This window comes from Crocuta crocuta, unplaced genomic scaffold, assembly GCF_008692635.1.
Source record: "Crocuta crocuta isolate KB4526 unplaced genomic scaffold, BGI_CrCroc_1.0 scaffold168, whole genome shotgun sequence".
In the NCBI taxonomy this organism is placed as follows: Eukaryota; Metazoa; Chordata; class Mammalia; order Carnivora; family Hyaenidae; genus Crocuta; species Crocuta crocuta.
In genome coordinates, this window is record NW_027532591.1 from 6,003,752 (window position 1) to 6,019,615 (window position 15,864).

General features: G+C 39.3%; 1 protein-coding gene across 3 annotated transcripts in view; it reads right to left on the reverse strand.

The window, feature by feature from the left end:
• The window catches only part of NDC1 (NDC1 transmembrane nucleoporin), a 41,754-nt gene that overhangs the window by 13,715 nt on the left and 12,175 nt on the right, over nt 1–15,864 (reverse strand). For 2 of the 3 annotated variants that reach the window (XM_077779830.1, XM_077779831.1), the window contains exons 7-14: nt 14,318–14,369; nt 11,260–11,395; nt 10,375–10,467; nt 8,547–8,628; nt 6,561–6,716; nt 3,944–4,189; nt 3,726–3,841; nt 1,411–1,461 (exon numbers count right to left, since the gene is read on the reverse strand). In XM_077779830.1, coding sequence (XP_077635956.1) covers nt 1,411–1,461; nt 3,726–3,841; nt 3,944–4,189; nt 6,561–6,716; nt 8,547–8,628; nt 10,375–10,467; nt 11,260–11,395; nt 14,318–14,369 — 932 coding nt within the window. Of the gene's footprint in view, nt 1–196; nt 275–1,410; nt 1,462–3,725; nt 3,842–3,943; nt 4,190–6,560; nt 6,717–8,546; nt 8,629–10,374; nt 10,468–11,259; nt 11,396–14,317; nt 14,370–15,864 lie in introns of those variants that run through there. The other variant, XM_077779832.1, reaches the window with a different exon arrangement.

Consider the following 15,864-nt stretch of genomic DNA (forward strand, 5'->3'; position numbering starts at 1 on the left):
TGCAAATGCTCAGAACACCTAATGTTAAAACCTCAGAATGCCTAAATACATATTACCGCTCTTAAACTGTCTACCCTCACCCCCACTCCAAAGAAACACCATCCAACCTTTTTAATACAGCAAGGTCAAATAGTACGGAGCAACAACTGGCCCACTTTAACAAATGCTGACTTTGGTAACGCACCCAATAAAGCCTATTGAATGCATCGGGCATGTTACATTTTTCAACATCCAACGGCAGTGTCTACACCTCCTCTTTTTAAAATAGATCCACCTGCAAAATCAGAATCAAAAGCAGCCATTCACTTCCGAGGGAAAAGGAGACTTTGTTCAGCATCTGCTCTGCCACGTCCTCGCTATGTGCCCTTACTTAGCCTAGCTACTTGACCCCCTCTGAACCTCAGGTTTCCTTATCTGTAAAATGAGGACAACAAGACAGCTGATAGGAATGCTGTTAGAATTAAACGAGGGAACTTAAGAGAAAAGAGCATGGCATACATAAGACACAAGGGTGGTTCTCTTCCCATCCTTCTGAAGTAAAACTTCGGACATCCCCTCTTCCTCTTGGTGGAAGACAGGACAGCTTCCTCAGGGGCTGATAGTTTGCCCAAACTGAGGTAGATTCTTTCTGGTAAAGGTAATTGCTAGTTGGGTGGATCTTCCCTGCCACCAAAGCGAGAAAAAAGTTTCAAGCACTTGAAATGATTCTTTGTTCTGTGTGCCTGCCTATGTTCTATCAGAGTTACTCAGATCTCTCTCCCACAGAATGAAAATGAATAATTATACACCAGTGCACACTTTTCACTTTAACTGAGTACAATATTAGCTAATACTGCAGTATCTTCAGAACGAAAGAAGTTAGATTTAAACAGCTAACAAAAATTCCTTCCCCTACATATGGGCAAAAGTTTTGCTCATCAAAGGATTAACATGCCACAACTGTAGTCAGTGAGAAAGGAATGACTCTTTAGCTTCTGCGATTCAGTCACTCTCCTGTGGCAGCCAGGGTAGCGGACGGACAAGGTGGAAAGTCATTTCATTTGTGGCCTGAATCACACAAGCTTAACATCTATAATCTAATCCAGCATCTCTCTTCTGAACACCAAACTGGCCACAAAGATTTTAGCAGGATAGTGAGCCATGAAGGATCGCCATGGATTTGATCATTCTGCAGGAAGAGGCTGCATATCAGCACAAAGGTGGCCCCAGCCAGGAGACTCAGGAAGCCACTGAGCCGAGGTGGGTCAAGGGCAGCAGTTACTAACATGGAGGTTTAGCGGAGCACCACGCCAAGCTGTTTGGCCTGCTAGGATCGAGCTACATATTTAGAAGTCAAATCCAATCTAGTACTTCATTTCTTGTTTCATTTCCTCTTTCCCCATTCCCAATGCTGTAACTACACATTCTTACCTTACTGAAAAAATACATTATCAGCACCCGTTTTGATAAGAAATTCTTAACCTGAGTTGGAAAAAAAGAATTAATACATGTAGTTTTCAAATCTATTCAAACGTAATGTTAACACATCCCCAGTTTCTTCCTGACACGAATGAAACACTTCACACCTTACAGAGAATAGTTACAGTAAACCACATAAGTAACTACCTTTGGGCTATAAACTGGAACTAAGATGGGCCATCTAACCTAAACTGCATTCTCAAGTACACATGTCTAACCCCACAATAAAAGGAATTTGAATTGATGCTGGTGATGTTTTCTTACTCAATTCTTGACAATTGTCTTGCCCCTTGACGAATTAATGCCAAAAAAAAAAAAAAAGTATTTCCTTAGACAACAAAAAAAGAAATCTTAAGACATGAAATGGTTTTCTATTAGTTGATCTTGATGTGGGAAACAATCTTCTTAGTATTAAGCCGAAAGCTATATACCCCAACTGACTTGAAAGTGAATTCACGATATGGCAGTACTTAACGACATGTAGGGTAAATGGGATCCCGAAGTTTGTATAATGCCTGTAGTGCCTCGCTATTAATCAATCATTCCATTAAAAAAGATTTTATTCCTCTCATCTTAAAAAATAAAGCCCTTCCTTGCCCCTCAACTCCTTCCAGCTACTAATTACCCCATTTCTCTGTACCACTTATTGCAAAACTCCTTGAAAGATCAGTTTTTCTTGTGGCCTCCAATTCCTCCCATCTCTCCTGGACCCGTCCAACTGGGCATTCATCCCCACGGCTCCACCCAACACCTGGACAAGGACTCAATGACCTCCACATTTCTAGCACAACAGTTCATTCCTAGTGTGGATCTCAGGCTGTGTACCAGCAGCATGTGGCACTTACTTCCCCTTCTCTTGGTTCTTTTCTCAATTCAACAGTCACCTGGTCTCCTCTGCTATTCCTCATCTCTCAGACCTTTAGTCACTGGACTGTCCAGTTCTTACATGTCTTTTCTTTTGTATCCATTCCCAAAGCATTTTTTCATGGGAGTCTCATGACTTCAAATACTGTCGATATTCTGATGACTTCCAAATTTGTATTTCTAGTCCAGAACTTTCCCCTACACTTTGGATAAAAGTCTCAGTTCTTACTCAGTATTTTCAACTGGTTGTCTAATAAATATCTCAAAATGGACATGAATCAAACTCATAATTTCCCAATCTCATCTCTATCAAATCTCTTCAAATCAGTTAAATTTACGCCATAAATTGCAACTATATTATTTCAGATACTCAAGCCAAAAACTTGAAAGTCAACACTGATTCTCTCTTTCACAAAACCAAACCGTCAGCAAATCCTATTACACCTACTTTCAAAATACATCCAGACCTTGATCACATCTTACGGTCTCCACTAAAACCACCCCGATCACCGATGCCATCATCTCCCACTAGATGACTTCACAGCTTTACAACCGTCTCTCTGCTTTTGCCCCTGCCATCTGAGAGCCTAGTCTCAACGCAACAGCCAAGCAGCACTTTCAGGATGTAAGGTTACATCACGTCATTCTTGTGGACAAAATCATCCTGTGGCCTTCCATCTCATCAGAGGAAACGTCAGTTTTCACGATAACTAATGTGCCTGCTGACTCTCTGACTTCATCACCACCTACTAGTGTCCATGCTGTTCCTCACATAAATCAAGCACACCCCCCACCTGAGGACTGCTGCATTTGTCTGTTCTCTGCCTTCCCATCAGGTCTCTAATCAAGTATCAACTTATCAAGGAGACCTCCTTTAATGGCTCTATTTTCCTAAATAGCACGTATTAAGAAATCAACTTTCTTCCCCTTTAAGACACATATTTTTCACATTTTGAATATAACATATTAGGATGCATCTTACAGTTGACAGCATGTGATGGCAACTTTTTTTCTTAACAACATATGAAATAAGCCCCACAACAGTATTATATTCAAAGAGATCTGGTTTAATACGTTTGAGTGCTCACTGATGGTCAGGGACTTTTGTTTGCTGTTTGTTTTCCCAGTGCCTAAAACCATACCCTGCATATATAAAGAACTCAGTAATTGTTTATTAAATAAAGGAATTCACACATCAAAGGCGTTGTATTAGGCTCAGTCATATGAAATTGCAATTTATATAGCTCAAAACCAGTCAATTACTGGCAATTTCATATGAGTCAACTTAATACATGAAGCATCATAAAAAAAAGTCCTATTTATCCCTGATGGGTTACTCTTGTGAGATTCTTAACGCTCTCAATGTTACATGCAAATACAAATCCTATAACCTATAATCCTACCTGTTCACGTTTATTCTGAATCCATGAATAAATCATACTGGGCTGTCTTGCTGTCTTACCCTCCGCACTAACAGAGGTAGATGCAGAAGGATTAGAAAATTCAGTCACTTGCTGATCTAAATAAAAACAAAAAACAAAAAACCCAAGAAAGTGAAAACTTAGAGGATATCGGATTCTCTACAACTATGACATTACAAACTTTAAAAAACAGTCCTCACCAGAAGCAGAAGTCCATAATCTTGGCCCTCTTCTTATCAGCTGAGAACTGTGAGGGGACCCATAGCAGGTATTTACATCAAAAATTCCAGCCATTCGATTCACTACACTAGAGCCAAACGGGGTTCCGAGGGGACTTGTTGCATCAGGTGTAGATAATTTTGAGGAAAACAGTGACGTCCTAACTAATGGTGGCACTGAAGGCCGAGGCATCTGGCTAGATTTCGGGGTCTGAAACGTAGTTTCTTCTGTAAAAGAACAGATCCAGTGCTGAAGAAGCAGCCTGAACAAATTCTGTATGTCTCAGTTTTTCGCTTAATGCATTTACCCAAAGTTCAGTAGCTTGTTTCCACATAACATTTACCTTCCCCACATCCAGCTTTTATGACGGCAACTTGGTGACCACTCAAGGGGTGTTCTACATCTTCTGTCAAACTGGTGCAACTTCCCTCATTTTCTTCCCCTGGAGAAGATCTTCACCTTCGGGGTCAGTTTCTCTAAATCTAAGCTGTTTTGAAGGAACCTATCAATTTATATTTTATTTTTAAATGGCAACAACTTCAGTTATTGCACTGGGATGTATCCTATGTTACTGCAAGTTCCCACTGCAGCTATTACTCAGCTACAACAAATCCATATTGTGTAAGCGTACTGATAAATGCACACTTATATCCATTTTCCACAGAATTTTTTTAAGTTAACGAAAGTCACACCAGAGACGAATTTGTCCAGGATTATCCACAAATATGACCTATAAACACTTTCTTCAAAAATTATCTTATAATCACCAATTTATAGACTCCACTGTACAAAAACAAAGGAATATTTTTCCAGCTATTCCAGGGCAAGGAACAAAGACAAATATATTACACTGGTATTCTACCTTAATAAAGCCACTATAAAATGTCAAACATTTAAAGTGCCAAACTTTTATTAACGACTTTTTAAGGTTAGTGGAAGATGGAAATATTTGAAGAATTGATTTAAAAATTAAGACTGGTTTTTTAAGTTCTGCAAAATGTGAAATAAATATTCACTGAGCAACGGGCTGTGACAACAATTTAAAATAATGAATAATTCCTATTTGGTCAGACCCATGATTCCCTCCCAACCCAGGACTGCACTGATCTAACATGCTAATTTGATATAACTAGCCTGTTCAAAAATCTCAAATGGCTCCATATCCCTACAAAATGTAAACTCTATATACATGCTAGGCCTTCTTTCATGATCAATCATCATCCTACCCGTTCAGACTCCTTTGTGACAGACTTCCTTTTAGCAATTCCACTGTCTGGTAATTATTTGTGTGCCTCCCACTAAAAGGTCAGTTCTAAGAGTGTTTTTTCATCTTTGATTCTCTGGTTTCTAGCACATTGCTTGGTATATAGTAAGCATTCAATAAATATTTGTTGAATAAATAAATGCTAATCTGAATGTGGAGAACAACTGAAACACTAGAATCTTTTAAAAATCTGACATTCATGATCTTACCTAACTTGTTTTTCGTTTGTAATCTCTCATTTTGATCTATGACCCTTGAGAGTCATGATGTTTACTGTGACCCATATGGTGATTTTTCAAATATCAAGATTAGTTACCAACATTTAAAAAGTGGAAATTTCAGGGCACCTGGGGTGGCTCAGTTGGTTAAGCATCCAACCCTTGATTTCAGCTCGGGTCACGATCTCATGGTTTGTGAGATCGAGCCCCATATCAGGCTCCATGCTCACAGCACAGGGTCTGCTTGGAATTCTGTCTCCCTCTTGCTCTGTCCCTCCCCCATTCACAACCACGTACTCTCTCAAAATAAACTTTAAAAAAAAGTGGAAAATTTCACCCACAATATTTTTAGACTTCAGGCTTCTCTTAAAAGGGGGGAAGGAAGTAGGGGCACATAGAAGTTCAGATACTGGGTCAAAATTCCCACATGGGAACAATGGACTGAAGCTAACCCCCAGCTTCCCGTGCAGATGAAGCCAGTGCTCTCACATTTACCACAGTTCTCACCCAGCCAGTTTTGTCCATTTTCATTAAAGGCCTGGCTCCAAAAGGCAGGTGGACATTAAGTTGTTTCATTCGTCTTACATTCCTTGGCATCTTCGACTTAAGGAATTTGGTCAAATGGCCAAGGTTCCTCCACTGTGCCTCTTCCCCTCAGCTTTCATCTTTCAAACATACTATCAGGCCCTCTGAAAACCATGAAAGTGATGCCCGCACCAGGAAATCACTCAGTCACGCAGTTACTCTTCACTGGGCATTGGCCAGCAGCTTTCTGCCTCTGGGATACTGCAACGAGACCAGCCCCAGCACTATCTCTAAAGCTTCACCTGGCTTTGTACCTGAGGAAACTAAAGCTTCCTTCTGTTTGATGAGCCACAGTTTGTTAGCCTTTTTAACACCATCAGCACACCAGACTTAATTTCTTCAATCTACAATGGTACTCAGGCTTTTTTCTTGGTTCAATATAGTATCCCACATATTAGATCAACTTTCCCTAAAAATTTTCCCTAAAAATCCTTCACACTCATGTATACATATCTTTAGATTAACCACCATCATCTTTCTTAGGAAACAAAATGTACACACTTTGCCCTCTCTCAGTAGTACAGGCATTACCTGGAGAATTTGATTTCTTAGGTTCCACAGAGTATGAAGGCACCATTCTCCCATTCGTAGCAGCTGCTTCCTGGTAGAGAACCAGTTTCTGAGTCATATCGTTTAAAAGGTTCAAACACTCCCTTGAAATGGCTGTCCAATTGTGGGGATGTCCACCTAGGGGGTTGAAAAACCAGCTTTTAAAATGTACGTAATCTTATAGTCTCCTCTCAAAATGAGGAGAAAACTCTGCAAGAAATGCTACATTACACTTTGCATCAAGGCCCACTTTCCATGGCTAAGCTACTATTTATGCTCCTGCCATCTAATACACAGCAGGAGTTCAATACATGTTTGGACAAAATCATTTTCCAAAAAGTACAAGCAAAAATTTGCTATTTTAGTGTGAAAAAAAAAAAAAAACAACTATCAAATTGTTGCTGAAATAAAGCCAAACACTAGAGCATGGTGTGAGTGAAAAAGACAAGAGTTACTTCCCCACCAGCACTGAACAGCCTGAAGACTAAGACAACGAACACAAGCATGTCTTGTGAGATGCACCCCATGGCCCCCAAAGACCCATAAACTGTGTCTGGCCCACCGTGCGTCCTTCCATTCTCATTTACAATGGCCCCTATTTGTTATTATGTCTGTAGGAAAGACTATCATACTTTATACACATATCTGTTACAAACTACCATGATCCGCAGTCTTGTAAAAATTCCTTTACTCTCATCTTTTCATTCCCTAAAACTTTTCTCTCCCACAGCTGCCACATAAAAATCAACCATGCTTCTTTCTATATTGAGAATAGCCAAGGAGTCCACTGAAAACTGGTTTCCCATTCTGGCTGCCAAATAAGCTTTCTGTCTTCACTTAGAGCCCTCCTTAAACATTTCCCCCATTGACAGCTCAAGAGCTTAACCTACAGGCAAACAAAATACTTCATCAGTAGGTTCCAGGATGTTTTGCACTGCTATAACTCAGGACCACTAAAGAACTATGTGATGGTCCAGTGAAACTTTAATAATATGCCCTAGAATTTAAGTTCTCTAGTGGAGAACATGTCACCCTGCTACAATTCACTGGAGTATCTGGTGAAAATATTTAATGCATAGAGAATTCCTAAGTGAACCTAAGTTTGACCAAAAAGAATTGCTAGTTAATAATTTTCCACAGCATCAGCTCTGCATTTTTCATGCTACTAAAAGGAGAGAGTGGCTCTAATTATTTATATTTTTATGTAACTGAATTTCATTTCCATGTAACATTTAACCATAGAAGGTTTCTTTTATAATGTGGGAATTAGCAAGGTTAGCAAAAAAATGAAGAGCTGATTACAGAGATGAGCAGCTAGCTAGGGCCTCTGTTCTCCACTGGTTGCTAGGCTGGAATGCTTTCCATCCAGGAACAGGCAGAGCACTGGCACAGCTGCGGTCTTGAGGAGTTTGTAACAACTGACGGGGGAAAAGTGTGTTTCAGGGGTGCCGAGAGCACTCTTGGGTCACCACCAAATCTAGTACTTTTTTACTTTTCTTTAAAGGGAGGCAAAGTAACATGGCAGACAGAGGGAGCTCTGCACTTAGGAGTCAAATGACAGAATTTCTTATTCCAGCTCTGGCATTAACTGTATATAAGCCACTTAATATTTCTGAGACTTAGATGCCCCATCTAGGAATAAGACCACCCGATTTTCAGACACTCTGTAGCATGAAAACTTTAAGGATACTAAAACTGTGCTCCTCTGCTCTAAAACTGTCAATCTACCTCATAATTTCTTCAGGTTAAGGGAAGGAGGATGCTGAAGAAAGTTTAAAAATACCTTTCCTGGAAATATAACTTCTAACCACAGCAATGCAAACATTTAATGGTATATGTCATTTAAATCAAAACTTCATTTAATGGACTCACAGTTGTGTATTTTATTAAATACATCTCTGCCACCAAAAATTTTAAGTCGAACACCTTCTGCACACACATGCCTATATCTGTCATGTTCAGCAATACCTGGTTGGCTAAGGCTAAAAACTTCTTGTCTTCGTGAGGGAGAATACTGAGAAAGCAACATCAGGTCTTGCAAGGCCAAATACTAAAAGGGAAAAAAATATACATTATTTGTTTTAAATTTTTTCTAATGTTTATTTTTGAGAGAGAGTGTGTGCGTGCACATGCATGCGCAAGCAGGAAAGAGACAGAGAGAGGCAGGGAAAGAGAATATGAAAGCAGGCTCTGGGCTGACAATAGGCCGATCTGGCACTTAAACTCATGAACTGCAGGATCATGACCTGAGCCAAAATCAGACATTTAACAAACTGAGCCACCTAGGTGTCCCTAATTGTTTTAACTTCTATATATCAAATCTTAGTTATGAATTGAGCTCAGCATCATACAGGTAAGGGGAAATCGCTGAAATTTCTCATGAAGGATATTCAGTTTGTCAGTCAAGCTGGCCATAACCTTCCTTTCCGGACTCCCAGAATTTTCTTGCCTCTACCTTCTGTAAGCTACCCTACCCACTGTAGGCCCCAGCTACAAGAAACTCTGTGTTCTCTCTCATCTCTATGGTGGGAAACATAAACATCACTTCCTCCTGGAACTTCCCGGGCCTCCCCCACATAAACATACACTCACACAGCTCTCAACCATGGCACTTAACATAATTTACTGTAACTGCCTGTTTACTGGTCTCATCTGGTTCCACCCACTAAACTCTGAGGCAAGGACAGCATCTTGCTTGCCACCACATCCAAAGGCAGTGCCTGGCACAGAGCAGACACACAACATATGTTGAACTTTTTACTGAAAATCTTCATTTTGTTTCCTGGCAAACCCATTCACTCATCATTCAAGACACCATCGTTTCTATGAAGCTTTCTTGTTTTGGTTCCAAGCAGAGTAAGTGGTTCCTACTGCACTTATCACAACAAATTTTCATTCTTCTGTGTATCTGCCTTTTCCATTAGGCTGTGCTACATCTTATTCGTTATTATGATGTAAGCAGCTAGCAATGACTGACACCTACCCAGTAAATAAAGATTTGTTAAATAACCAAATGAGTACCTGATATTTTTGTATATCTAATAAGTTAGTCATAATTGATGTTTAAAGGTAATCAAAACCTCAGTGGTTCATTTTCTTATTTGTTTACACCTTTCTAGAACATATTCCAAACTCTGGGTTCCATTTCTTTGAATTATTTTTTAAGTACTATGACTTCTTAACAGGATCACACATATTACATATAGATAGATCTACTTTAAAATTTCAAAATGCAATTTGAATCAAAACAATCTATTCTTAATTTGTAAATTTACTAGAACTTCTTTAAACTCTTTTGATAAAAATTTAATTTAGGATCACTATCATTATTCATCTTTTAAGACAGTTCATTATATGTATATACCTACCAAGCACTACCTTTGATCTAACTACCAATACTACATGAGTAAAAACATGTCTTGACTCCATAATAAATAAATCAGAACAATATTTTGTTTTGCCATAATTTTAAGTTTATGAAAAGCTAATGCATGCGGTTGTATATCATAGTATTTCATGCCAGGAAATATTTTTATGCTTATTCTAAGTATAGTTTGCACAAATTAGCATAGCTTGCGCATACACATTGCAATATACCCTTGCATTTTAGTCACATGGAATGAAAACTAAGAAAGTGAACAGTACTTCATGCAGCCTGTAGATGATGTTTCATAATACTGGTGCTAGAATATCCTAGGCCCTCAAAGGTTAGATCTAAATACACTAAATACCAAGTCCACTTCATAAATAGGTTCGAAATGATTGTGTAAAGACACAAAACACACAGTTCAGGCACCTTTACGATGAGGGGAGGATTGCTGTTTAAGACCTTCGGGAGGCATTCATCCGACTCTTCTGAGAATGGTGGCTGGACAGGGAACAGATGAGCCTACCAAATAGAATCAAATAAGACTATGAAAATGATTATTTTCTTGACTCTATTATTCAGTAAGTTAGCACTATTGAAATTTGTTACAACAGGAAACAATACAACCAAATTAACATCTTCAGTGTTTTAATAATGGATTGCATCAAAATTACACACACCTCAACAAGCTACTTTCTAAAATGTTACTCTCCCCATTCTATTAAATTTCTGGCTTCCAGTAACAAAGACTATCTGAAGCTACTGAAGGACACAAACCTACAAAGACGGTAAACTGAAAAACAGACACTCATTTCCTAAGACAAACACTCAGATGATAAAGACAATGTAATTCCCATTCATTTAAAGTCATTTCTATACAAATCTTAAGACTTTCCTTCAGAACAAATATTTTATTGCTTTATATTAAATAGTTTCATAGTAGCTATGTCAATAGCATGCAAAACTAATTTAAAATTCAGGCACTTAGTATGTGCTCACTAGAGGAATAAGAATTACACTACAGATAAAGCAAAGTAAGTTCCACTAGCAGTTCGTGTAGTTTAGTTTCCAAAGATCAAGAACACTAACACTGTTCTTTACACACACACAGACACACACACACACACACACACACACACACAGAGCAAATTATGGTTACAAATGATACATCCCTAATAAAGTCTCAGAACAGAGACCAAAACCCAATTTATCAAAATGGCTTTAGGCACAACAGCATACTGCTTAGTGCTCTGCTAAAAATAAATCTGTGCACTCTGAAACACAAATGTCTTAACAAAAAAACTCAACACTAACCTCTGTGGCAAAGATTTTGAAGAGTATCCATGAGATATACCAAGTCATCAGAAGAAAGACACCACATAGCCAGACATGGTACAGTAAGGAGAGATTTAAGAGGCCACTCACAGTGTCAAGAGGCCTATGAAACTGCCTATGAAAGCAGAAATTACTATTTAATCCAATGAGGAAAATACAGTCTTAGCATTCAACAGTCTCACAATGACAAACAAATAAATCTTATTTATAAATAATAATGGTGATATAAGGGCACCTGGGTGGCTCAGTCAGTTAAGTATCTGACTTCGGCTCAGGTCATGATCTCACAGTTTGTGAGTTCGAACCCCACGTCAGGCTCTGCTGACAGCTCAGAGCCTGGAGCCTGCTTCAGATTCTGTCTGTCTGTCTCTCTCTCTGCCCTTCCCCCACTCATGCACGTGCACACGTGCATGCTCTTTCTCTCAAAAATAAACATTTAAAAAATATTTTTAATGAATAAATAAATAAATAAATAATGGTGCTATAGACTCCCGTCCTTTTGCACCCTATACAATTCTTTCCCTAATACCTTCTTACAAACTACATAAGGGAGCCTTTAAAGGAAGAATAGACCTAAACTCATGCTCAGTTTCTTGTGCTCCAAATCTTCACTGTCATTTACTATGGAGAAAGAATGAGCCAAGCCTTTAAGCCAACCCTTAGTGGCTGGGTAAAACTTTACTACTGTTGCTTTGTAGTTTATACATAACCATTCAACAGGCCTACCACCTCTCCTGGGCCGGATTTCAGCTCTATCTGTACACCCTATAAACGGTTCCACAAGAGTTGGGAGCACCTACTACTATCAGAAAAGCATAATCTTTACTTTTAAAATAATTTAAGGGGCACCTGAGTGACTCAGTTGGTTAAGCATCTGACCCTTGATCTTGGCTTAGGTCGCGATCTCATGGTTCATGAGATCAAGTCCCACATGGAGCTCTGCACCGAGTGCAAGGAACCTGCTAGGATTCTCTCTCTCCCGCTCTATCTGCTGCTCCCCAGCTAGTGCTCTCTCTCTCTCTGTCTCTCAAAATATAAATAAACTTTAAAAAAAAATTTTAAGAAAATCTGTTAGAAGGCTAAATAAAGGGAACACTACTTTACCAAAACCTTGAGTAGATGAATTAGCAAAGTCATCATAATCCTACAGTCACACAACTAGTAATTTTAAAGCAGGATTAGAACCTCTGGCTCTGCCATCTATGACTGCTGTGATTACCTTTAACTGCTTGACCTAACCCACCCTCAATTTCCTCATCTATATAATGGTGCCATAATCTCTTCTTTCTACTTTTTTTTTAATTTAAAAAAAGAGTTTTTTTTTAAATGTTTATATGTTTTTTAGAGAAAGAAAGAGAAGAGAGGAAGGGAAGGAGGGAGGATAAGAGAGAGAGGGAGACACAGAATCCAAAGCAGGCTCAAGGCTCCAAACTCTCAGCCTGACGCGGGGCTCAAACCCACAAATTGTGAGATCATGACCTGAGCCAAAGTCAAATGATCAAATGACTGAGCCAGCCAGGCACCCCTCTTCCTTCTACTTCTTAGGGGTATTCTGACATTTAAATCACCTTAGGTTATGAATGCCTAGCATAGTGCTTAACATTTTCTAGGAGAATAAAGTTATTTTCAGATTTTAAGTATTTATATATATATTGCCATATATATATATTCTTTTTTCTTAAACGTTTATTTATTTTTGAGACAGAGACAGAACACGAGCAGGGGAGGGGCAGAGAGAGAGGGAGACACAGAATCTGAAGCAGGCTCCAGGCTCTGAGCTGTCAGCACAGAGCCCGACGTGGGGCTCGAACTCATGAGCTGTGAGATCGTGACCTGAGCCGAAATCGGACACTTAACAGACTGAGCCCCCCAGGCGCCTCAATATATTGACATATATTAAGGACAGAATATTTGGCACTACCATACAAATAAAATACATTTTAAGTGAAAGAAGGAAAAAGTACTACATTAAATTACAATCAAATGTCATTAATTTTCTCTTTCCATTAGACCCAAGGAAAATCTGGGCTAAGATAAGAAATGACCCATGCATTTGGTTTCGTATCTAGCAATTAAACCGAGGACAAAACTAAATTTACCTAGAAGTTTTAAAAGTTAGAAATCGAGGGGTGTCTGGGTGGCTCAGTCGGTTAAGCATCCGACTCTTGATTTTGGATTAGGTCATGATCTCACGGTTCATGAGTTCGAGCCCTGCACTGAGCTCCATGCTGACAGTGCAGAGCCTGCTTGGGATTCTCTTCTGCTTGAGAGTCTCTGTTTCCCTCTCTCTGCCCCTCCCCTGCTCGCTCTCTTTCTCTCTCTAAATAGATAAATAGACATTAAAAAAAGTTAGAAACTGAAATACATAATGTAGAAACCATAATATCTCAAACACCTACAAATGTCAACATCCCCACTCCTCAAAACTGCTATTAGTTAAATCTACATGATATAAAAAGTCTCACAGTAGAATAATAATTAAAAGAACAAATACTGATAGAGAAATTTTCATTTTTTTCTCAAATAAAGATTAAAGCTTTATCTACGTGCAAAGTACATGGGAAATAACTAGAGTAATACACCCAGTGCTGCCACTTAATTACCACTTATTGACCTTTAACTGGTCACATGACCCTGCCCAATTTTGGTTTTCTTAGCGGCAAAATTAAAATACCACAGCACTGTGCGTGCATACCACAATAGTAGAGAATGATTACTGAAGAGGAACATAAGAGAGATATGCCCATACAACACAAGAAGTCCGCTTGTCTACGATATAAAAGCTGAAACAAATTGTCACTGCTAACTTCCAGGGAGAGGGACCTTGTGACTAGAGACAGGAGCAAAAGGATTACTCTTAACTGTATTCTCTTATATGACACTGGAATTTTAAGTTATATGAACTAGGTATATTCCAAAACGAATAGTATTGTTTTTTAACTTTAAAAATTTAAAGGCTAAATCTAAATAAAACATCTGTTAAGTGGTAAACACCTAAAATGATGGAAACAACTAACGAGAGTTAAAAATCACTTACTCATCTATTTGAAGGTCCATTGCAGTGCTAATCCAAGCTCTGGGAATATGGCCTAAGAGGAAAAAATATCATGCTATGAACATAAAAAGTTAGTAAGTCTTATCCATACTTTGTAATATGATGTTGATGAGATGACCAAGTAGACACCAAGACCTAGGTCAATGCACCAGGTTGTTTGATTAGGAATGGGCAGGAAAAGGGAATAATTTCTAAATATAGGAAGTCCTTGCTTTGCATAGGTCTGATTATGTACATATTTCAGTGGTGGTTTAGTTAAATCACACTAGTCCCTCAACAGCATAATTCAAATTTCAGTTACCAATGGTATATTTACAGAGAGCAACTGAATATAGGACTTCCAGCTCTTCAGTACACAAATCAGTATGTTGATAACGTGGATACACACCAGTCTGACTAGTCACATCCCTTCTTTCTAAGTCTGTGTATGATGGTCATTGACATCTGTTGTTCAGTTCAGGCACAGACAGCAAAGCATGAAATTGTGTCGCCTCTTTGTCTCTCATGAAAAGCCCACATGACGTTTTATAAAAATGAATAACTGAGAGAAGAAACTGGCCAAAAAGACCCAAGTGTAACAAAGAAATGAAAAGTGCTAACATTTGAAATGAAATCTGAATGGAACATGTACGGAGTTCTAGAAGAAATGGCTGACCAGGGGAACAGTGACAGAGCCGCTATGTCAGCCCAAATGTAAAACGGTAGAGGGCCAGCCAGGCTGAAGATAGTAGGTTAATAAAAACAACAAGGTGTTAACATCAGAACGACAACTGTAAGAGCTGTGTAAAACAACGGGGTATATAAACTACATATAAAAGAAGTAGACGGGGGCGCCTGGGTGGCTTAGTCAGTTAAGCATCCAACTTTCGCTTAGGTCATGATCNACAGCACAACCGCCCATACCCAGTAAAAACAATTCAATAAAATGATTCCATAGAAAAAAGTAGGATCAGAAAGTTATACAGATATCCCCTGCTTTTTGCAAGTTTGTGTTATGTCACTTCACTTTTATGAAAGGCCAACGCTAGCACTTGTTCTCATTAACTGAAAGAAATCCAAATTCATGAAGAAGGCACAAAAGCGAAAACAACACTCGGCATTTGTGTGGCAGCATGCCGGCACAGCTGCCGGGTAGAGGCCGCACACCTGAGCAGCGAGAGCGGCCCCGCCAGGCTCCTTTCCCGGGAACCACCCGCAGCAACTCAGCACCAAGCCTCCAAAACTTTGAACTGTGTCTGTGAGCATCTGTGCTTTATCTCAATTTGTTCTGTGCATCCATTAGCGAGATGTGCCCTAACGTATCAGAAAAGCCTAAGAGAGGTTATTTTGGGAGTTTGGGATGCTCAAAAATCTTTCCATATAGGGGCACCTGAGTGGCTCAGTCAGGTGAGCATGTGACTTCAGCTCAGGTCATGATCTCAGCGTTCCTGAGTTCAAGCCCCACATCGGGCTCTATGCTGACAGCTCAGAGCCTGAAGCCTCCTTTGGATTCTCTGTCTCTTTCTCTGCCCACCTCCCCACCCACCCCC